Source organism: Hypanus sabinus, chromosome 11 (genome assembly GCF_030144855.1).
Source record: "Hypanus sabinus isolate sHypSab1 chromosome 11, sHypSab1.hap1, whole genome shotgun sequence".
Lineage (NCBI taxonomy): Eukaryota > Metazoa > Chordata > Chondrichthyes > Myliobatiformes > Dasyatidae > Hypanus > Hypanus sabinus.
The window spans coordinates 13,096,984-13,121,663 of record NC_082716.1 but is presented as its reverse complement, the minus strand read 5'-3'; the positions used below and the strand labels follow the sequence as shown (position 1 = coordinate 13,121,663).

The following is a 24,680-nucleotide window of genomic DNA, read 5'->3' as shown; positions in this document are numbered from 1 at the left end:
ACCTGCAGGCTAGCGGAGGGAAGGAGCACCTTACACCTCCTTTGGTAGAGATGGATCTCCACCCTACCACCCTAACTTCTATTTGTGTATTAAGTACACACATCCTCATAGACATATAGGAAAGATTGAAGCCTCCTCTATGTCAGTGAGACCCAACATAGACTGGGGGACGACTTTGCTATATCTACTACAAAAGGTGTTATTTCCTCATTGTCACCCATTTCAATTTGACTTCCCAGTCCCACTCCAACATATTGGTCCATGGCCTCCTTTACTACCACAATAAGGTTAAACTCAGATTGGAGGAGCAACCCCTCAAATTTTGTGTGGGTACCCTCCAACTTAATGACATAAACATTGATTTCTCCAACTTCCAGTAATTTCTCCACCTCCTTCTTTCTCTCTTTTTCCATTCCACATTCTTGTTCCTCTCCCACCCTTTCTCGTCTCTTCCCCTTCCCATCATCTCCCTCTGGTGTCCCACCTTTCCCTTTCTTCCAAGGTCTACTCTGTTCTCCCATCAAATTCCTCCTTCTTCCCTTTATCTTTTCCATCTGTCCCCCCTCCCCTACCTTCTTACTTTATCCCCCTCTCAACTACTCCCCTACCTTCTCCCTCAACTGGTTCACCTATCACTTGCCAACTTGTACTCATTTCCTTCCCCCCACCTTCTTATTCTGGCTTCTGCCTCCTTCCCTTCCAGTCCTGATGCAGGGTCTCAGCCTGAAACGTTGACTCTTTATTTCCCTCCATAGATTTTGCTTGACCTGCAAAGTTCTTCAGGGATTCTGTGTGTGTTATTCAAAATTGAGATCTATTTACTCTCACTCCCATCCATCTAGGGCTAGTTGACATATAAACAGTGGAGTCCTACATTCTGAGGGAAATACAGCTTGGAAATAGGCCCCTTGGCCCATCGAGTCAAGAACCCATTTATAGTAATGCCAGCCATTTTATACTTCCAGCAGTCCCATCAATTTTTACCACTGTCATCCACTGCCTGGGCAACATAGTTGCCAATTGTGAGCAGTTTTGGGCCTCCATCTAAGAAAGGATGGGCTGGCATTGAAGGTGGCGCACGAGAATTATCCCAGGAATGAAAGGTTTAAGAAGCTTTTGATGGCTGTAGGCCTGTACCCACTGGAGTTTAGACGAACGAGGGGAGATTCTCATTGAAACCTATTAAATATTGAAAAGCCTGGATAGAGTGGACATGAAGAGGATGTGGGGGTGTCGAGGACCAGGCATAATCTCAGAATAAATGGACATCCCTGTAGAATAGAGCTAAGAAGGAATTTCTTCAGGCAGAGCGTGTTGAATCTATGGAATTCACTGCTACAGATGGTTGTGGAAGCTAAGTCATTGGGTATTGGGTATAGTTGAAGAAGAGACTAATAAGTTCTTGATTAGGATGGGTGGCAAAGGTTACAGGGAAAGGCAGGAGAAAGGGGTTGAGAGGAAAACTAAATCGGCCATGATGGAATGGTGGAGCAGACTGAATGGGCCGAATGGCCTAACTCTGATCCTATGTTGTAGTAAAAGTACTATAAATTACAATAATAGATTCAGATTTAGCTATAAATAAAGGAATAGCAGAATGCAGAATATAATGTGAGAGAATGTAGCGCAGGTAGACATTAAGTTACAAGGCCCATAATGAGATAAATTGAATGTTTCAAGCTCAGTTTATAGTCATTCAACTGTACACATGTATGCCGCCAAACAAAACAACATTCCTTTGGACCAAAGGTTCCCAGCTTGGGGTCCACAGACACCTTGCTTAATGCTGTTGGTTCATGGCATGAAAAAGGTTAGAATACCCTGCTCTGGACCAAGGTGCACAACACAGAAGGCAATATTACCACAAATAAATTAACAAATAGTGAGGTGCATATACAAGTTAAAAAGTGAACAGTATAAAGCTACTGATGTATCATTCATGTTGGCAGGGAGTTTAGTTGTATTACAGCCAAGTGGAAGAAGTGGTTTCCCGTTTGAACAGTTCTTGTCCTATGCTGTGGTACCTCCTGCCTGATGGTGGGATGGGGAGGGGGGTCAAAGGGATTGAGGAGAGATGGGAGGGATCACTGACAACACTAAGGGCCCTGCATGCACAGCACTGCTGATAAATAACTCTGATGGGTGGAAGAGAGACCCTGGTGATCTCTCAGTCATCCTCACAATGCTCAGTAGGGATGCAGTCAGATGTGTGGGTGGTGTGCCATTGAAGTGAGCTGACTCTCGATCGAGTGTGAGGAATGAGGTGAGGAACGCTCAAGCGATGATACCTAGAGGAACAAACCTGTTAAACTAATTGTGGGCCGGGCTCATTTTATCAAATCAATAAGGCCATAAGATAAAGGAGCAGAATTAGGCTATTAAGCCCGTTGAGGCTGTTCCACCATTTGATCAAGACTGATCCAATTTTCCTGTCAGCTCCAATCTAACTGCCTCCCTATTTCCCTTCTGCCCTGACCAATTAAGTATCTATCAACCTCTGCCTTAAATATACATAAAGACTTAGCCTCCATAGCTGCCTGTGGCAAAGAATTCCACAGATTCACCACTCTCTGGCTAAAAAAATTCCTCCTCATCTCCATTCTAAAATGATGCCCCTCTGTTCTGAGGCTGTGTCCTCTGGTCTTGGACTCTCCCATCATAGGAAACATCCTCTCCACATCCACACTATCATGCACTTTCTCATTTAATAGGTTTGAATGTCACCCCTCATTCTTCTGAACTCCAATGATACAGGCCCAGAGCCATTAAGCAATCTTCATATGACAAGCCGTTCCATCCTGGAATCATTTTGTGAACCTCTTTTGAACCCTCTCCAGTTTCAGCACATCCTTTCTAACATAAGAGGCCCAAACCTGCTCGCAATACTCACAACAAGTGGGACCTCACCAGTGCTTTATAAGTCTCAACGTTATATCCTTGATTTTATATTTTAGTCCTCTTGAAATGAATGCTAACATCATGTACACCTTCCTTCTTTATCCTACATAAGGACTCCCACTTTCCTTTGTACCTCAGTTTTTGTATTTTCTCTTCATTTAGAAAATAATCAACTCTTAAATTTCTTCTACCAAAGTGCATGACCATACACTTCCCAATACTGTATTCCATCTGCCACTTTATTGCCCATTCTCCTAATCTGTCTAAGTCTTATGTAGCCTCTCTATTTCCTCAGAACTACTTGACCCTCCACCTGTCTTCATATCATCTGCAAGCTTTGCAACAAAGCCATCAATTCCATCATCCAAATCATCGACATATAATGTGAAAAGAATCAAAACCAACACAGACTCCTGTGGAATCTGTATATCGTTGATTCGATTCTCACTCCAACCACACTTATCTGATTAAAGGACATTGATATGAAACATCAACTTTGTTCTCTTCTTCACAGACACTGCCTAATCTGTCGAGCATTCCAGCACTTTGCTTTTATTTCAGGTTCCTAGCTTTGGTGATATTTTAGTTTAATTTTTGTTGCGCAACACTGCAGTGCAGAATTGAGAGCAGCACTACTTAGGCGCCATCTTTTGATGAATCATTAGGCCAGGATCCAATCTGGATTTACACTGTTGCCCAAAACCCTTTGTCATGGTCTGAGATCGGTGAAGAGATTACCTAGCAATTCATCACGTTGTTATAGTTGATGAGTTATTAGACCGGGTTCCCAACTGGGCTTAACGACCCTCAGGTCACTGATGCCCACAATCATTGTTCATGGTCTGAGATCAGTGTGGAGATTATCCCACAATTCATCACACTGCTGTTTTTGGGAACTTGCTATGCAGAATTTGTCTGCATTACAGAGTGGCTAACACTTGGAGGAGTTTTTCTGCTGTAAAATGCCTTAGAGGGTGGCATTGTAGCATAGTGGTTAACATAACGCTTTACAGAACCAGCTGTAAGATCATGTTCAGCTCCCACTGCTCTCTGTAAGGAGTTTGAATGTTCTTTCTGTGACCGCATGGGTTCCTTCTGGGTGCTCTGGTTTCCTCCCACATTCTAAAGACTTACAAGTTAGGGTTAGCAATTTGTGGGCATGCTATGTTAATGCTGGAAGCATGGCAACTCTTGTGGGCCGCCCCCCCCCCACCCCCACAGCCTCAAACATGTGAGTCATTGTAGGTTGTGATGTTTCAATGCACATATGACAAGTAAAACTAATCTTTAATCTTTTGGCAAATCCTGAGTTTACGAAATAATGTACTTAGTACAAATGTAAGTTTTCTTTTGTTCTTTCTTCTTGTTGGGACATCTCATGTGTTCTTGTCCTTGTGCCAAGGTGGTCCTGTATCTGGGAGACGAGCACAGTGCAAGAGAGTAGCAGCAGAGTATGGCTTCACCTACCTGTCCATGGAGGACCTCACCCAGGATGTGATGGGTTTCGGGCCAGAGAGGAGAGGGGAGACTAAGGAAACTGAAACGTGTGAGAAGCTGGTGCCTCAGGTAAGTACACCTGATCCTCCTGGGACAACGCACCATACGAGCCCAGTCAATAACACTGGTCAACTCTGATGCTCTCAGAGATGTTACTGAAGTTCTGAGGCTTATTGATTGGACTGTATTTCATTTTGCCTCTTTAGGTTGCCGATTGGTGGGCTGGGGGTTTGGGTGATCTGTTGGTTTTTATGCAAGGGATGGGTTAGGGGGGTTTGGGATTTGCAAGCTTTCGTTTATTATTTCTTTTTGTGCTGGGGTGGGGGGGGATTGATGTCTTACCACTACTATGTTTTTTTCTGAATTTTATGGCTATCCGGAGAAGATAAATCTGAGTCGTATTCTGCATACATACTTTGAAAATAAAATGAATCTTTGAACATTTGAAAGTCAGACCTGAAGCCCTAACTTTGAGTAATGGATGAACATCTGCCGTTAAATGACAATGTGATATTTCTTTTTGAACATTTCGTGGCGCATTCATGTTCTAACTTCAGTGATGCCTCGAAGCTGAGAAGGCTAAATCGAGTGTAAATTGGCTGTGCAAGCTGGATTGACTGAGTAGCAAATTATGGCAAATCTCTGCTTCAGGCTGTTCCAGCATAAATGGGCTCAAGATGACACCACTGTATAACTCTGGAAACAGACTGTGAGACTACTGAACAGTGGTGGTCGGGGTGACCCAGGCACTCTCATGCAGAAAGTTGGCAGCAGATACGCCAAGTACCAATTAACGGCAGATGTTCATCCATTATTCAAACCTAGGGCTTCAGGTCTGGGTTTCAAATGTTCAAAGATTCATTTTATTATCAGAGTACGTATGCGAAATACAACTCTGAGACTTGTCTTCTCCAGATAGCCACAAAAACAAATGCAATGTTAGCATTCATTTTGCGAGGTGAGGACTAGCATAAGGCGTATTGCTGAGGCTTTATAAGGCATTGGTCAGACTCCATTTGGAGCATTTTGAGCAGTTTTGGGCCCTATCTAAGAAATTTGGCGGTGGGGTGGAGATACATCTCTACTGAAGGAGGTGTAAGTCACTCCTTCCCTCCGCTAGCCTGCAGGTCACACTTGGGCAAGGTGTAGACCTACGTAAATACCCCCCCCCCCTCAATCAGGGTCACATGAAGCCATGAGAGCAGGTGGGGGATGGTTGTACGAGAGCTGGTGCAAATCACGAGTCCTGGCTGTGTACTCGCACCAGGCAGGTAGTCTCTGAAGAGTATTGATAACTGCCAGGGTCACTTGTAAAGAGGAAGGCAATGGCACACCACTGCTGTAGAAAAATCATGATCGCCTACATCATATGACACAGCTTTAATGATGATCTAAGAAAATGTGCTTCCGTTGGAGAGGGTCCAGAGGAGGTTCACAAGATTATATTGGAACTGAAAGGGTTAACGTATGAGGAAAGTTTGATGGCTCTGGGCCTGTACCGACTAGAGTCTAGAACGGGGGTCAGCAACCCGCGGCTCTTTCACCTCTGTGCTGCGGCTCCCTGTTGCTTTGGGAAATAATTGGTCAGTATTTAATTAAAATGTATTTTATGTTAGTTTGTTAGTTTTTGAAATGTAATTCTAAATTTGAAGATTATGGTGATCTTGTACAATCTAAATAAGACGTTGTGGCGACCCATTTCCTGGCACATTGGAACCGACTCACAATTAGCCAGCGTTCAGGCTAAGGGAGATAGCCTACGGGGGTTTGTGAGTAAGTGTCTTTTGCAGCATCTGCGCCCATGGGGGCCGGGTTGAGGGAGGCTTAAAAGCAAGGCTGTTTAGTTCGAATAAAGTTATTCGACTGCAGTTTACTGACTGCGTTTCGGAACTGATGCGGAAGGTTGATCTGAGCAAAAATCATTTCAAGAAATGGATGAAGTCTGGAAAACCAACGACATACGCTAGTTATATTGCCGCTCAGGAAATAGTCAGGCATGGGAAGCAGTTTACAGATGGTGAATATATAAAAGAATCTTTCATTAAGATTTCAGAACATCTATTCACAGACTTTAAAAACAAGAGTGAAATTGTGCAGAAAATCAGGAATATGCCCCTCTCTGCAATGACTGTCAAAGACAGAACCATAAAAATGGCAGAAGACATCACAAGACAGCAAATTAAAGACATCAATTCAGCTGTGGCCTACTTGATTGCCTGTGACGAGTCTAAAGACAAAGGTGATATTGAACAAATAGCGCTGTTCTGTAAACTCTGCCGGGCCACAGGAAGAACTGATTGAGTTGATACCTCTAAAAGACCAAACACGGGGGGGGAGGACATCTGTTAGGCTGTCTTGGGTTGTTTAAGAGCCAAAGGAATAAAGACCACCCATCTGGTGTCAGTAGCTACTGATGGGGCACCAAATATGACGGGAACGCACAAGGGATTTGTGGCTTTACTGCAGAAGTCGCTGGACAGAAAGCTGCTGACTTTTCACTGCATCTTCCACCAAGAGGCACTGTGCGCTCAAACATTTCCTCCGGAATGCACAGAAGTAATGGATGTTGTCATTCAGATTGTCAATAAAATAATGGCAAAAAGTTTAAATCACCGTCAATTCCGTTTGTTACTGGACGAGCTGGAAAGCGCATATTCTGATCTCCTGCTGCACAACAAAGTCCGGTGGCTGTCCAGAGGGGAGGTGCTGAAACGCTTTGTCGCATGTCTGGAAGAAGTGAAAACTTCCCTGGGCGGCAAAGGGCTCACCTTTCCTGAGCTGGAACAGCCAGAGTGGCTGGAAAAGCTACACTTCATGGTAGACATGACAGCGCACCTGAACACGCTGAACACAGCTCTTCAGGGGAAAGGACGTACAGCCCTACACATGTTGGAGGATGTTTTGGCATTCGAGCGCAAGTTGACAGTGCTTGCCAGAGATTTACAGAAAGGCACTTTGTCTCACTTCCCCAATTTTAAAGAGTTCAAACAAGGTCACGACATGATAAATTCGGAGTATTTACATTCTGCAATCATTGCAATGCAAACATCGTTTGGGAAACGCTTCTGTGAGTTCAGAGAGGAAAAAAACACATTATCCTTCCCGGTCACTCCCCTAAGCATCGATCCATCCCTACTGAATACGACTGCATTGGCAGGTGTGAGTAAACCTGATCTTGAGATGGAACTGGCCGACAAAGACATATGGGTGTCCAAGTTTAGACGCTTGACAGCTTGAAGATGTTGCCCGTCAGAAGGCCGTTCTTGCTCAGAATCACAAATGGAGTGATATTGAAAACCTCCCAAAACCGGACAAACGTGTTCGAAACATGGAATGCTATCCCCGACATTTATGTAACCATTAAAAAGTATGCGCTTGGAGTCCTGTCGATCTTTGGATCCACATATGTGAGCATGTGAGCAGGTGTTCTCCAACATGAACTTCATTAAAAACAAACATCGCGCACACCTCACAGATGACAGCTTGCGATCCTGTGTAAAGATGAAGGTGACGTCATACAGCCCTGATGTGCAGATGCTGTGCGCTGAGGTTCAGGAGCAGAAATCCCATTAACCAAGTATGATAAATATTTTAATTGCCTATTATTTTACGTATATTCATATTTTTTCATTGTTCAGTGAAATAGTCCTTTTATTTTTCAGGTTGACAGCTGGCTGACATTATTTTTGGTTTGCTGCTGGTGGAAAATTTAAGTTCGGCGTTTTTCATAAATACAAGAAGGACTCAAATAGACATTGAGTATTTTACTTAAAAGTAACCTTCAACCCAACGTCTTTTTTTCGGAGTTCAAAATGTTTTTGTTGCATGCAGAAATGTAATTTTGTTTTCTCTGCAGGAGTTCATCAATTTCATAAATGCAACACATTATAGTTTGTTTATACATAGCATAAAGGCAAAAAAAACGTTGTATGCAGTGTTATTTCATTTTAAATGTCAAACGGGTTTTGTGGCTCCCAGTGTTTTCTTTTCTGTGGGAAATGGGTCCAAGTGGCTCTTTCAGTGGTAAAGGTTGCTGACCCCTGGTCTAGAAGAATGGGGCGGGGGAGGGGGGGAATCTCATCGAATATTGAAAGGCGTAGATAGAATGGATGTGGAGAACATGTTTCCTATTGTGAGGGGGTCTAGGACCAAAGGGCACAGAACTTTTTACTGTTTAAAGAGGTCATGAGCACAGTGGGTGAAGCCTATGGATTCTGTAACTTCTGGGCGATATCTATTAACATCATATCTCCTGGGCAGTGTTTTTTGAGCTCATATCTTCTGTGAAGTATCTATTGACCTTGTCCTACAGGACAACAAAGACAACAAAATTTGGTCTTGACATTTCCAAAGGAGAGAGAGCATAAATCATACTCCTGAATCAAATGCCCAAGTGGATACTGGTTGAGAGTGAGGCTAGATTTGGCCATCTGTGACAAGACGTACATCATGAATTGGCAGCACTCTCAGAGTCAAATTCAAGAGAAGAACTGAAGAGCGTTGGTGCTAGGACATAGAACATAGAACAATACAGCATAGAACAGGCCCTTTGGTGTAGCATGTTGTGCCAAACATGTCCCTCTATTTTTCTAAGCTCCATGTATCTATCCAAATGTCTCTTAAAAGACCCTATTGTATCTGCTTCCACCACCATTGCCGGCAGCCCTTTCCACACACTCACCACTCTCTGAGTAAAAAAAATTACCCCTGACATCTCCTCTGTACCTACTCTCCAGCACCTTAAACCTGTGTCCTCTTTCAGCCCTGGGAAAAGGCCTCTGGCTATCCACACAATCAATGCCTCTCATCATCTTATACACCTCTATCAGGTCACATCTCATCCTTCGTCGCTCCAAGGAGAAAAGGCTGAGTTTACTCAACCTGTTTTCATAAGGCATGCTCCCCAATCCAGGCAACATCCTTGTAAATCTCCTCTGCACCTTTTCTATACTCCAGGATCAATCTAACCCTTCCCTCCTACACAGCCCACAAACCTCCATTTTTCTTACATCCACCTGCTGATCTAAAAGTCTATTAATTGTCCCTGGAGTATCTACCAACCCCAGCAGTGCATTCAGGGAAAACAACACTCTTTGTACAAAGCCTACAGTACTTCTGATATCTTCCCTAATTTTCCTCCATTCACCTTTAAAGGTTACCTTCTGACATTGGCCATTGCTGTCCCAAGAAAAGGGTGCAGGCTGTCCACTCTTTATACACCTTTCATAACCTTATGCACCTCTATTATGTCGCCTCTCACCCTCCTTTGCTTCAAAAAGAAAATCCTGAACTTGGTCAAATGTTCCCCATAATACATTCTCTAATGACTCAGTTGCTGAAAGTAAGCATGCAGGTACAGCAGGCAGTGAAGTAAGCTAATGGCATGTTGGCCTTCATAACAAGGGGAGTTGAGTATAGGAGCAAAGAGGTCCTTCTGCAGCTGTACAGGGCCCTGGTGAGACCCCACCTGGAGTATTGTGTTCAGTTTTGGTCTCCAAATTTGAGGAAGGACATTCTTGCTATTGAGGGAGTGCAGCGTAGCTTCATGAGGTTGATTCCCGGGATGGCGGGACTGTCATATGTTGAAAGATTGGAGTGACTGGGCTTGTATACACTGGAATTTAGAAGGATGAGAAGAGATCTGATTGAAACATAAAATTATTAAGGGATTGGACACGCTAGAGGCAGGAAACATGTTCCTGATGTTGGGGGAGTCCAGAACCAGAGGCCACAGTTTAAGAATAAAGGGTAGACCATTTAAAACGGAGATCAGGAAAAACTTTTTCACCCAGAGAGTTGTGGATCTATGGAATGCTCTGCCTCAGAAGGCAGTGGAGGCCAATTCTCTGGATGCTTTCAAGAAAGAGATAGATAGAGCTCTTAAAGATAGTGGAGTCCAGGGATATGGGGAGGAGGCAGGAACGGGATACTGATTGTGGATGATCAGCCATGATCTCATTGAATGGTGGTGCTGGCTCAAAAGGCTGAATGGCTTACTCTTGCACCTATTGTCTATTGTCTCATCTTGGTAAATCTCTTCTGCACACTCTCAAAAGCTTCCACTTCTGTTCTATAATGAGGCAACCAGAATGAAACATAATATTCCAAGTATGGTCTTACAGGATTTTACAGAGCTACAGCATTACCTTGCAGCTCTCGAACTCAGTCCCCCAACTAGTAAAGGCATATGCCTTCTTATGAACCCTATCAACTTGCTCCACAACTTTGAATGATCTATAGTTCTGGAGCCCAAGACTGCTCAGTCCCTCCACACTGTAAGAATCCTGCCTCCTCATACTCCGTGACGGGAAGAGAAACCTTTTCACCAGCAGATAGTGAATTATTGTTCCAGTGATCATAAAAACTGATTCTTTTCCTTTATCTTTCTCTTGGTATGGAGATACTCAAAGACACCATCATTTCTGGTACGGACACCAAAGGGTTCATAATCAGTGGTTACCCTTGGAGAGTGGAGCAGGCAGATGAGTTTGAGAGGAAGGTGAGTTGTTATAACTATCTCATTCTTACCAGAAGGGGTGGGTGGTGGAGACACTCAGTGACAAGTTAGAGATAGAGTCATTTGGCATGGAACCAAACACTTCAGCCCATCTGATCCTGACGATCATGATTCACATCTAGGTTAGTCCCATTTGCCTGTGTTTGGCTCGTGTGCCACTAAACCTTAGCAATCCGTACACCTGTCTAAATACCACATGCACATCAAAACATCGAAGCATACAGTGAAATGTGGCCTTTTGTGTCAACAATCAACACTGTCCAAGGATGTGCTGGAGGCAGCCCACAAGTGGCAACATGCTTCTGACGTCAACCTGATGTACACGCAACTCACTCACACTAAACTGTACACCTTTGGAATTTGGGAGAAAACTGGAGCACCTAGAGGAAACTCACAAAAAGTACAAACTCCTTACAGGACACCGGAATTGAACCTGGTTCACTGGCACTGTAAACTTTGCACCAACCACTAAAATAAACATTTCAAATGTTGGTAATGTAGTTGCCCCAACCACTTCCTCTGGCAGCTTATTCCATAGATGGACAACTCTCTGGGGAAAAGGTGCCCCTCAGGTTCCTATTTAATTTCTCCCATCTCATCTTAAGCCTATGCCCACTAGTTTTTGATTCCCATTGTGATTTTATTTATTTATTTATTGAGATTGAGCTGAGCTGCCCAGCAACACCTGACTTAACTTGCCTAGTCACGGGACAATTTACAATGACCAATTAACTGGTACATCTTTGGACAGTGGGAAGAAATCAGCACACCCAGAGGAAACCCACATGGTTACTGGTTATTTTATACACCTCCTTAAGGTCACCCCTCTTTCTAATGTGCTCCAGTGAAAAACAATCCCAACTTGCTCAGCCTCTCCATATAATCTAGTTACTCAAGTCCTGGCAACATCATCCTAAATCTCTGCACTTTTCCCAACATCTTGTTCATCTACAATGTAAAATTACCATTTCTAGTCTCAGCTCCTTAACTTACAAAGACTGGTGAACTTAAAGCCTTCTTATTGAATGGTGGGGCAGGGTTGATGGGCCAGATGGCCTATTCCTGCTCCTATTTCTTATTTCTTATGTTCTTCACCACACTCTCCACCTGTGTCACCACATTCAGAGAACTATGTTCATATCCTCCCAGATCTCTCTGTTTTATAACACTCTTTAAAGCCCTACTGTTGATTGTGGATGTCCTACCCTCAGCTGTCCTCTTAAAATGTAATTCCTCACACTTATCTGTGCCCCCAATAACCTTATAAACTCCTGTCAGGTTACCCCTCTCTGCCACTGTAGTGAAACTTGATACTTGGCAGGTCAAGCAGCATCGGCGGGGTGGGGAGAGGGAGAGAGAGATAGAGAGGTGCAAGAGAGAGAGAGAGAGAATGAGAGAGAAATTGAGGGTGAGAAAGAGAGTGAGGGTAGAGTGAGAGAGAGATAGAGAGAGTGAGATAGAGATAGAGAAATATTTCAGATCCTGGATTGTTTGTTAGAATTGCAAACAAATTTAATGGAGGGTCTAATAACTGAAACATTAACTATTTCCCTTTGCACAGATGCTGCCTGATCTGCTGGGTTTCCTGGTATTTATGCAGTTTCTATTTCTGCCGTATATTTGTTTTCACTTTCACAGGCAGCAGTGAGGGAGAGCTACACTCTGAAGCCTTTTATATCAGATGATAAGGTGAATCTGGCTGTTCTCTCAGGACAGACAGCATTGATTGAATCTGCAGGGGAGTTCTGCCCAGGCTCTAGCCAACTTTTAAATACTTCCACTATCATTATGATTACATTTCTACCCTGGGGCTGCTACAAGATTGGCTACCCTTCAAATGCATTCCAGAAGCTCAAAAGTGCTTGCAGACAGCCTGAGGTTGTGAAGGATTCTTTGCTGAAATCTTATGCTTCTTGCTTCCTTCTTGAAATAAGTTTGCCAATATTTATTCTCCTCAGATAGCCCGGCCCAACCTTGTGCTCCATATGAACTGCACCACAGCACCGAGGGATCAGCAGCCACTAAAACCAGCCCAAACAAGTGAACGCATCGATGGGAGTGAGCAGCACCTTGACTTTGAGACAGACCAGAAGGTAGCTCAGCCACTCATTGAGAAGTACCAGAGGGAACAGCTCATACATAAGGTATGCTTAGAACGAGCAACACACACCAATTGGTGGAAGAACTCCGACAGTCAGGCAGAATCTTATGTAGGGGAATAAGCAGTCAATATTTCAGGCCGAGAATCTTCATCAGGATTAGAAATGGGAGGGTTAGAAACCAGAACAAGGTGAGGGGGGAGGGGGAGGGAAGGATTACAAGCTGGCAGGTGATAGATGAAATGGGGTGCAGGGGAAGGTGGGGAGGGAGGGTGAAGTGAGAAGGGCATCACAGTAGCATAGCATTTAGTATGACTCTGTTACCATCAGGGCAGTGGAATCGGAGTTCAATTCTAGGACGGTCTGTACAGAGTTTGTACATTCTTCCAGTGACTGCATAGGTTTCCTCCCACGTTCCGACGATGGACTGCTTAGCAGGTTAATTGGTCACTGTAAATTGCCCCATGATTAGGCTGGGGTTAGATAGGTGGCTTGCTGGACACGCAGCTCAGTGGTCGGATAAGGTCTGTTCTGAATCAGAATCAAGTTTAATATCGCTGGCATGTCGTGAAATTTGTTTTTACGGCAATACATAATAAAAGGAAAAATCTAGATAAAAAAAATACATAAAGAATATAGCTGAAAAGGTAAGAGGCTCATGTGTGTTGCTCTGGATTTCCAGCGTCTGCTGATGTTTAGAAAGACTTGCTTTTTAGTACGTATAATGTCTTGAACAAATCCCAAGATTTACTAAATCTCATCAAGTGCTGTTTCTGAAGTGTTGATCCTGCTGTAATGACAGAAAGGCTGGCACAGCAATATCTCACCAACAGTGAGGCAATAATAACCAGTGTGAAATCGAAGCCTTAAAATTTGTAGTGGCAGAATAACCAAGATTTGGATGACATAGATGGCTGTCCCTGGTCCCTGTTGTGGCTAGTTCTTCATTGCATTCTCCGTACTGTTTCCTTGCTGTCACTAGCACCACCTTTGGGTTCAAAACAGAATAGCAGTTCCACGCACAAAGAAAGAAAATACAACTTTAGCATCTAATGATAATCTGAATCCCCTGAAGAAGAGAATATAATGGGAGCAGGAATTGGCCATTTGGCTTGTCAAGCTTGCTCCACTAGTCAATAAGATCATGGCTGATCTGACCTACCTATCTGCTCCACCTACCTATCTTTTCCCTATAATCCTTAATTCCCCTATTGTGCAAAAATCTACCTGTGTCTTAAATATATTTAAAGTAGCCTCTACTGCTTCCTTGTGCAGAGAATTTCAGAGATTCACTACTCTCTGGGAAAAGCAGTATCTCATCTCCATCCTAAATCTACTCCCCCAATTCTTAAGACTATGTCCCTTAGCTCTAGTTACACACACCAGTGAAAACTATTTTCCTTCCTCTGTCATATCTATCCTTTCAATAATTACATGTTTCTATTAGAATCCTCTCATAACCTTACGACTCTTAAATTCTCTCCCTCTAACAATGGTCCAATGTTCCATTTGTCTTCTTGATTTGCAACCACAAGTCAACCTTTTGCGATTCATGCAGAAGCACTCCCAAGTCCCTCTGCACATCAGCATGCAACAATCTTTCACTATTTAAGTAATAATCCGATATTTTATTGTTTTTTCCTTCCAAAGTGGGTGGCCTCACGTTTTCCAACTTTGTACTCCATCTGCCATGTTTGCCCATTCAGTTAACCTATCTATATTTTTCTGTAGACTCTCCACATCCTTTACACAATTTTCAATTTAGTGTTATAAGTAAACTTAGATACATTACACTTGGTCTCCTTATCCAAATCATTAATGTGTAATGAATCAGGTACTTCCAAGTGTAGTCACAGTTGCAGGAATCAAGGTTGCCATATTGTTCTCAGTAAGATCCACAAACTATACAGGTAGAAAACAAACTAATCCAAGTCCTGGGACACTGAAATAATCATTTTTAAAAATGCTGCAAACACTCAGCAGGTTATGCAGCAGCTTGTGCTCAGAAATGTTACTGTGTTTCTCTCTCCAAAGATGCTGCCTGTCCTGTTGAGTATTTAACAGATTTTTGATTTGCATTTTAATAGCCTCAGTTGAAGAAAAAACAAGTCTTCTACTATATCCAACCCAAAGGCGTTCCCCTTCCCTCATTCTTAACACATCACTGCACTTACATTTTTTGAACCATGTGTTTTGACAGATTAACACAGAAGACACTCCTGACAAGGTCTTTCAACGGATCTGCAAGGCCATCAACTTTATTCAGGAAAGCAGCTGAATCAATGTGATTCCTGTGCAGAGACAAGTAAGAGCCCCAGGACATTTTTGGGCATCAAGGATCCTCAAGTCACAGAATGTTGCAATGATTTAAGAGACTATTCAGCCCACTGGTACTAAGTAGAAGAAAATCCTTCTAATTACAATATCAGCTTGCATTCACATTGTGATGTTTGCTCAGTTAAGTATTCCTGTGTGCTGCACAGTGGCGTTTTTCAAATTGACTAGAGACGTGTTGAGAATTGGCCCTTAATCTTAATCCAAAATATAGTTGCACTGATTAAAAAGCTCTGCAAAAAAGTTAACTGTAGTTCTGAATTCATTAAATTTCATTTTGTTTCAATCTGTACTGATCTATTAGAAGGTACATTTTTCTGGACTCTTTTCAGCATCCATCTTTTCACATTTCTGCTGTGATAGTGGTGGCATCCATTAGTCTTGCCAGACTATGGATCTGCGCCTGGAATGGTTTCCAGGGCATAAGGCCTAGGCAACTTTTTATGGAAGACTGGCAGTTGCCCATGTAGCAAGTCTCCCCTCTCCACGCCACCGATGTTGTTCAAGGGAAGGCAAGGGCTGATACAACTTGGCACCGGTGTCGTCGCAGGAGTTGCCAGAACGAGGTTGAAGGCAATCTCGGATTGCCTTAGGGACTGCAGCTCCGGATTTGTCCTCAGGGTTTACTCCCGAAGCATTTCCCATGAGTGAGTATGGCTGCAAGGCAGCGGAGGTTTGAAATCAGAGTTTGCCCTCTCTTAGATGGACTGCCTTCCCAGGCTGATAAGCTCCATCTACCCAAATCTGCTGTGATAAGTTAAGCACAAGTAAACATATCATGGAATCCCTAGAACACTTGTCAAGTCTATTAACTTCTCAAGGCACCTGTACACAGCATCAATGCAATCCATCCCTTCTTTATCACAATGCCCAATTGATAGCGTGCAATTTCCAGCAAGAAGGTAAAACCAAGGAATCATTCTGCCTCGATTAATGTCAAAACTCAGCCGATGGACAGGGAGTCTCAATAATTCATTTTTAATGGATGGAGAAAAGGACATTACAACACCACTGAAGTTGTTTCAAAGGTATTTGCAGCCAGCAAAGTATTTCCTCAATTATAGTTGTAATGGAGGAAATACAGCAATTTTATATATAGTGACTTTCACAAATCACCACCACCAAATCAGCTTTAATTTTGCTATCAAAGCAATTCACAAAGCCTCAGGTGTTGGACAAACAAAAACTCAGGACAAGAATATTGTGGGTTCCATTCTTTGGAGTTTTATTCCTATTTTATTTTGATTATTTATTTATATTTATTTTGCAATACAACACGGATAGGGCTCTTCGGGCTCATTGAGCTGCACGACCCTGCCCAGCAACCCATCTATTCAACCCCAGCCTAATCACAGGGTAATTTACAATGACGAATTAACCTACTAACTAAATGTCTTTGGAATGTAAGAGAAAACCACACAGTTCACAGGGAGAACGTACAAACTCCTTCACGGATGGAGCTGGAATTGATCCCCAAACTGCGGAATGCCCTAAGCTGCAACAGCGTCATGCTAACCACTACCCTTCCTTAAAATGTTGAGATGTTGAGACTTGATAAAGCACTGGTAAGGCCTAGGAGTATTTTGAGCAGTTTTGGGCCCCTTAGACAGGATGTGCCAAAACTGAAGAGGGTTCAAAGGAGGTTCATAAAAATGATTCCAGGATCAAATAGCTTGTTATATGAAGAACATTTTATGGCTCTGGGCCTGCATCAATAAGATTGAAAAAGTACAGAGAAAACTTACAAGGATACTACCAGGAGTTAAGAACCCAATTTATAGGGAAAGATTTACTAGGTTAGGACTTCATTTCTGGAGCACAGGAGAATGAGGGAAGATGAAAGATGGGGGACACAAAGTACACTGCAGATGCTGTGGTCCAAACAACACGTACAAACAAGCTGGAGGAACTCAGCAGGTCGGGCAGTATCCGTGGAAACGAGCAGTCAACGTTTCGGGCCGAGACCCTTCGTCAGGACAGAAGAGAGAGGGGGCAGGGGCCCCATAAAGAAGGTGGGAAGGAGAAGACTGGTAGGTGCCAGGTGAAAAACTAATCAGAGGAAAGATCAGAGGGTGGGGGAGGGGATAGGCAGGAAAGGTGAAGAAGGAACGTAAGGGGAGGCAGAATCATGAGGGAGGTGGTAGGCAGCTGGAAGAGGAGGCAGAGTGAAAATGGGATGGGGGAAGGGAGAGGGAGGGAATTACTGGAAGTTGGAGAAATTGATGTTCATGCCAAGGGGCTGGAGACTACCCAGACGGTATATGAGGTGTTGCTCCTCCAACCTGAGTTTGGCATCATGGCAGTTGAGGAGGCCATGTACAGACATATCCAAATGGGAATGTGAGCAGAGTTGAAGTGGGTGGCAACCGGGAGATCCTGTCTGTTGTGGCGGACGGAATGGAGGTGCTCGACAGAAGACTGTGGGTAACCCTAGGTAATTTCAAAATAAGTACGTTTGCCACTGCATTGTGGGCTGAAGGACCTGTATTGCGCTGTAGGTTTTCTATGTTTCTATTTGATAGTTATATAAAATAGGGTGGGAGGGAGAGGGTAAATGCATACATACACAGTCCACTGAGATTGGGTTAGACTAAAACTAGAGGTCATGAGTTACAGGTGAAAAGGGAAATGTGAGGAACACGAGAGGGAACTTCTTCAATCAGAGGGTGGTGCAAGTGTGGAACAAGCTGCTAGCAGGAGTGGTGGATGCGGGTTCAATTTTAACATTTAATAGAAGTTTGGATAGGGACATAGATGGCAGTGGTATGGAGAACTATGGTCTGGGTGCAAGTTGATGTGACTAGGTAGAGTAACAGTTCAACACAGACAGCTGAAGAGCCTATTTCTGTGCTAATGTGTTCTTTGACTCCAAGTCAATTTGCATACAGTAAGCTCCCACAAACAGCTGTGATATAAATAAAAAGATGCTTCTGCTGTCTGAGTGCTCAAGACCCAAAGTACTTTATAGCCAGTTGGGATACTTTTGAGGTGCAGCTACTATAGTAATTTGGGCGAAGCAAGGTTTCGCAACACAATGAAAGCCTAAATAATTACTACTGACCAGCAACACTCAGAATCTGACTCCATCGGCCTATTGTAAAAGCCTATCAAAAGCACAGAAAAAAGGCCCTTCAACCCATCCAGTCTGGCTAGTCCCATCAACTCGCAACCCTCCCAATCATGTTATCTATCCAAACTTCTCTTCAATATTGCCATCAAACCTGTGTCCACCACTTCTACTGGCAGCTTGTTCCCAACCCCCTTAAGTGAAGAGGTTCTCCCCAGGTTTTCCTTGCCTTCCACCCTTAACCTGTCACTTCTACTTCTAGTGTCACACAACCTCAGTGGAAAATAAGCCTGCTGAGAAGTGTGTGGAAGACAGTTCAGCAAGGGATATTGGATCATCGAGAACTGTTCTGTATCATGGGACACCCAAAGGTTGCTAAACGCCCAGGGTTGGAAGAGATCCTAGGTTTCAATGAGAATTAAGGGAGAATATATCAGAGGCCCTGACAGATGTTCCAGCCACAGGTGAGGTTTCCGAAGAATGCTATAGATCATATGGAAAGCTGAGTGGCACATTGGCAGATGAAATTTAATTTCAACTAATAGGAGGTGATGCATTTTGTAAAGTAGAACAGGGGTAGAATAAACACCATTAATGGTAGGGCACTGAATTCTGTGGATGAACAGAGGGTCTGTGGAGCGCATCATTCCCTAAAGGGAGATAACATAGGTCATAGCACAGTGAAGAACACAACAGAAAATTTGCAAATGCTGGAAATCACAGCAATACACACAAAATGCTGGAGGAACTAAGCAGGCCAGGCAGCATCTAAGGAAAAGAGTAAATAGTAAATGTTTCGACCAATACCCTTCATCAGGACTGTTTACTCTTTTTCACAGATGCTGCCTGGCCTGCTGATTCCCTCCAGCATTATGGTGAAGAACACAGTTGACATGTTTGCTTTCACAGCTCAGGATACAGAAAAATTGAGGCGTTGTATTGGAACTTTATAAGTCACTAGTTCGAATGCATTTGGACAACTCTGTGCAGTTCTGGTCACTGCACTATAGGAAGGAATAGTTGTACTGGAGAGAGTGCAGAGGAGTAGACAAGAGGATGAACCTATGCCGCACGTGTTCAAGATGGTATGAGCAAAAATGTTTTTGGCGCACACCATGCATTGTCACCCCCAATTCTGTAAACCCTACCCATAATAAAAAGGTATATAATGATTTTCTTCACTGCCAAAAGAAGAAACAAATGATTTTTTTTTACAAGCTGAGTGCAGTGAGATGCTTTCACAGGAAATGTTTCACGCTGGCTTGGCAGCAGCTAAACAGTTGCTAGAACATGTAACATTAGATGATACAATTTGATATCATTGCAGACCTGTTGTACACATCAGTACAGTAATTTTAGTTAAATGCGACACATCAGAACCAGTACATTTTATCTGGCATGAAGAATATTGGTTTGTTTTCCACTCTCTGGCCCCGGCACGGCGTCCACTGCCAGCAATGGCCAAGCTGCCAATAGACTTACCGACATACTGTAACTGAAAGTCAAGTTCACTATTCTTCAGTAGATCATTTAAACGGCTTGTAAAGGAAAACTACAGGCTGCAGATTGCAGTGATCATAGTATAGATAAAGAACATTAGTATAATTTCTAGTAGTTTTGAGAGCAGCCCACAAAACATCGCTGTATTTTGTGAGCACCATCTTAAGTTCAAGCTTCTGGAAAGACAGTTCTGACTCGGAAGAGAGTGCTAGACACTGAAGAAAAACAAAAGGGGCCATTTTTTGGCCTAAAGTGCCTGACCCACACCCTCAGAGAAACATTGATGACATTGTGCTATTATATGCCCCTAACAAGGATGCCCTTTAAGCACATCTACAAAGAGCACTGCCACAAGAAAGCAGCATCCATTATCAAGGACCCCCACTATCCAAACCATGCTTTCTTGCTGTTGCCAAAGGGACAGGGATATAGGAGCCTTAGGTCCTACACCACCAGATTCAAGAACAGCGACTACCCTTCAACTAGCAGGCTTCTGAACCAATGTGGATAATTTCACTCAACTCAGCTCTGAACTGATTCCACAACCTATGGACTCACTTTCAAGGACTATACAAATCGTTCTCAGTATTTTTCTTTGTTTTTTTTTGGTTGTTTGTCAGTCTTTGGGTTCACTTTTTCCACTGATTCTATTGTATATTTTTGTTATACTGTGAATGCCTGTAAGAAAATGAATCTCAGAGTAGTATATGCTGATATATACTTGGATAATAAATTTACTCTGTATTTTTAAAAATTGGTTAAATACAATTTTCCAGTTGATTTAAACTACATAAGAAAGTTTCAAGTTTAAGTTTAATTATTCAAGCATACATGAATATAGGCAAACAAAACAGCATACCTCCAGGCCCAAGGTGCAAAATACATTACTGATAGCACACAGATATAGCACAAATTGCACATATGGTTATGAGTTCAGAAAAAAAACATATAGTCACAAAGAGAAAAAGAGCAATAATAATATAGCCCAAGTCCCTGAGTTGTCCTAGTCCAGCTTGTTCTTACACTGAGCAAACTGCTGGAGGAAAGCACTAATGGGAGGGCCAGCCCCACATAGCATGAAATTCAGCAGCACACAGCCGGCTGCAGTGTCCCCTTTACCTTTGACCACCAAAGACGACTCTGAAGCTTGAGGACCTTGTCCACACAACTGAGGCAACGCAGCTCCCCTTCCACCAGTCTCCCCAGTGAACCAGACTTGCAGTATTTTATGTTACCAATGTCGAACAGTCTTGCGATCGCAATAAAAACGTCCAGGACAATCACACTACCTTGGCACAACAGTACACAAGAAGTCCAGGTGACAACACAACAACAATACGCAGTAAGTCCAGCTCTATCGCTATCAAATAACTCGCTGATGGGATAGTCCTGCAGTACTTGATGTTCTTAGTATCCAGCAGAGCCTTGCGATTGTAAAAAAGATGTAGAGGATGAACAAATACACCTTAGATTAGACCCGGAATGGCTGTTGTGTCCAAGCATGCTGCCATCTTATCAAATCGAAACTTACTGTAACAGTGCCCAGCGAACAAAAACCTGCTGTGTAAAGAGAACCGATTGTGTGTTAAGCTGTGAAGTAAAGACAGGAACTATGATATAAGGAGACTAGTTCCACGTGGTTTTTATTTCTCACAGCTCTCCTGACAGTTGTACATCTGTATAAGAACATGTTGCATACACACAGATATGAGGCCAGAAAATGAAACCGTACAAAAATGTTCTATTCAATGCACAACTACTGGTAAAAACATTTGCAGCTGAAGCCCGTGCTCACTGCTGACTAGTTTCAATCAATCATTTAAATACATAGTAAAAATACAATCTTTCAGCAAACTGAGCTTATGTGCAGACTACAAAAAAGGGAATTTATTATAATACTTGATTATCTTTTATAGGCAGTTCTGTTAATGAGTTGTATGGCCAACTCTCATTTTATGGGATTATGGTAGGGGCTCTATTGAATTTGAAGTGAGTGGGTGTGTGTGAGAGTGTGCATATACACACAAACACACACGCGCACGTGTATAGATATATAATGTATAAAGTGTTGTACACTGTTGCTACCACTGTACTTAATTCACCATATTTTTTGTACACATTACATAGTCGTTTTATATCACATTACATCTAAAAACACGTTCACTGACGACTGACTTGTATTCAAACTTCAACTGTGCAGCTTTGTTTGTGGGAAGGATGCGGGGGTGGTTTCAAAGAAAAATGCAGCCAGGTTTTATTATTGTCCCCAAGGTTCTTTGCCTCATGTAGTGCTTTGTGTTGTTGCTTGGTGGAGGGACTGAGAGATGGAAGGTGAAAGACCTACTTGGGAGGAGGCAGCTGGTTATGTTCAGCAGACCCAGCGCACTGGATCATAACTAGACTCTGCACCTCTACCATCAACTTTGCTAGCTCATTAAACTCTCTTATATAAAACATAAAACTTCCCTTCCAACACCAAAAGGCAGCCTTCTCTTTGTGTAGGTAGGACTATATACTACACGACATAATAGCAAATCTAATGTATCATGTGGTTCCATAAATACTCATCTAAATAGACATTTATCTACATCATTTTATGGTTTAAGAGAACAGTCAGTATCACAGAAACCGATCTTGCCTTTGGAATTAAATGACTGGGCCTGCGCATTCTGCAACCTTCAGATCTTCCCTTCCTCTTCCATCTGCATCAACAGAGAGCAACTGAACTTTATGAATGACAGGGAAAGACAGGGAGATAGAGAGAGGGAGGGGTGAGGGGATGGGGTAGGGGAGAGAGAAAGAAAGTGAAAGAGGAAGAGAGAGAGTGAGGGGGGAGAGGGAGGAAGAAAGAGGAAGAGAAAACATGGTTTGAAGGCATCTTAAGGAAACATGTTGCATGTTAGGAATGTTCAGCTGCCATTGAATGGTTTGTAAAGGACCACAGGGAGCATGGGGCCACAGTTGAGGATGCCCAAAGAAGCCATCAGTTGTGGGCACACTTGAAACAGCAGCTGGACCCTTCTGATCTGTGCATGGAATCAACAAATGGAGCCTTTTTCATTGTGATGCACCAAAGAGCATGAATCAACGCCCACTAGGAGTTCATTTTCTTCCTCCCCAACTATGCCCTCTTCGTCATCTGTTTGCTGGGAAGTAATTTGGGTCAAGGTAATTGTAACTAGTGTCCTGAGACATGCAGTAATCTCTGTCCAGAAATGTCTCAGCTCTGTAGATTGGGTCCAACTGATGGTCGCCCTTGTGAATCTCTGTTTCATACAGGCTGCAAGGAAAGAGAACAAAAAGACAATAACCAACTTGGAACGATTTGAAACTGTTCTTTAAAGACAAGTCAACTTTAATTTCGACCCCATTCTCCCACCTTCTCCCCATTACCTTTATCCACCTCACCAAATAAGAACCCATCAATCACTGCCCTAACTACACTCAGTGACATGGCTTCCACAGCCCTCTGTGGCAACAAATTCCACAGATTCACCACCCTCTGGCCAAAGAAATTGTTCCTCAATTTGGGTATAAAAGGGATATCCCTTTATTTTGAGGCTGTACCCTCATATCCTACTTATATATAACGCCATACTCTGTTACCGTTTTTCCCTTGTACTACCTCAATGAACCAATGCGACAAAATGATTGGTGTGATGACATGCAAGAGACGCCACATGTGACAATAACAATAACAAAATCAATTTACCAACTTAACTTGTTGCATACATACACAAAGCTGCTGTGGTAAAGATGAACTCAAGCTCCAAGACCAATTATTCTATTGGACTGAGCAACATAGACCAAATGCTAGAGAAAACCAACAAGCCAGGCAACACCTATTGGCAGGAATGAACAATTGTCATTTTGGGTTGAGACGTTTCCTTAGGATGGTAATGTTTATTTCCCTCCATAGATGCTGTCTGATCTGCTGAGTACCTCCAGTAATTATATTCTGTTGGATTGAGTGCTCCAGATTCAACCTTCCATGTGAACAAAAATATTGAGTTTGCTTGTCAGTGGAAATCATCTGCCCAACTTGATAACTTGCTCAGGCATCAGGGTAGCATCAAATGCTGGGATCTGTGATGAATAATTTATTTACATAACAGTAAATTTGATCCCTCAACCAGTCTCTTCCTAGTTCCATGTCCATTACGGGGTACATTTGCGACTGAATAGAAAAACAAAGACATTGTGCTTCAGACACCTTTATGAACATCTGTCAAAAAGCTTCACTGCAGTATTGTGCTCGCTGCAGGTGAGGCCCTGAATGAGAGCATGAAGGAAGGTTACCATAATGCTAAGGATGAGGGGGTTCAGTCACATGGTATTTTTGGCAGAATTTTTTGACACCAGGTAGCTTAATTCCTTTGCCATTTTCCTATTGTATAAATGATTCTGCTCTTAGCATAGAAGACCTGCAAAGAGGGCAGTAATCCTTGCCCTCAGTATTTTTCCTCTTTTACCATTCAGTGGGTGATCATCGTAGATACAATATCAAATGAAACAAATGAGAGGACATCCTCTTTGATGCACTTAACAGAAAAGTATCTGTTGAATGGTTGATTCTTGTTAGGTTGGTAGCATGTGAAGCAGGGAGCACAGAAGCAGAAATCAGACAAGCATGTAGTAACCTAGGTGGCTCCAATAGACAATTTTAATCTTCATGTAGACTTGTAAGCTGTAAGGTTTAACTCATGACTGAAAACACTGACCTTTCAAAGTGTGCTCAGAATAGGTGACTGCAGTAGTCTATCCTAGA

The 24,680-nt window shown here is 42.9% G+C and overlaps 2 protein-coding genes across 7 annotated transcripts in view; one reads left to right on the top strand and one right to left on the bottom strand.

Annotated features, from left to right (window-relative positions):
* ak5 (adenylate kinase 5) overlaps positions 1–4,664 on the top strand; it is a 62,278-nt gene extending 57,614 nt beyond the window's left edge. Inside the window, exons 10-11 of the mRNA XM_059985218.1 lie at positions 4,301–4,464; positions 4,602–4,664. Of these exons, the coding sequence (XP_059841201.1) occupies positions 4,301–4,464; positions 4,602–4,664 (227 nt within the window). The remainder of the gene's footprint in view (positions 1–4,300; positions 4,465–4,601) is intronic.
* A 16,866-nt stretch (positions 4,665–21,530) lies between these two features.
* The window catches only part of zzz3 (zinc finger, ZZ-type containing 3), a 187,768-nt gene continuing 184,618 nt past the window's right edge, over positions 21,531–24,680 (bottom strand). For all 6 annotated transcript variants that reach the window (XM_059983801.1, XM_059983806.1, XM_059983802.1 and 3 more), the window contains one exon: positions 21,531–23,192. In XM_059983801.1, coding sequence (XP_059839784.1) covers positions 23,048–23,192 — 145 coding nt within the window. In that variant the 3' untranslated portion in view covers positions 21,531–23,047. The remainder of the gene's footprint in view (positions 23,193–24,680) is intronic.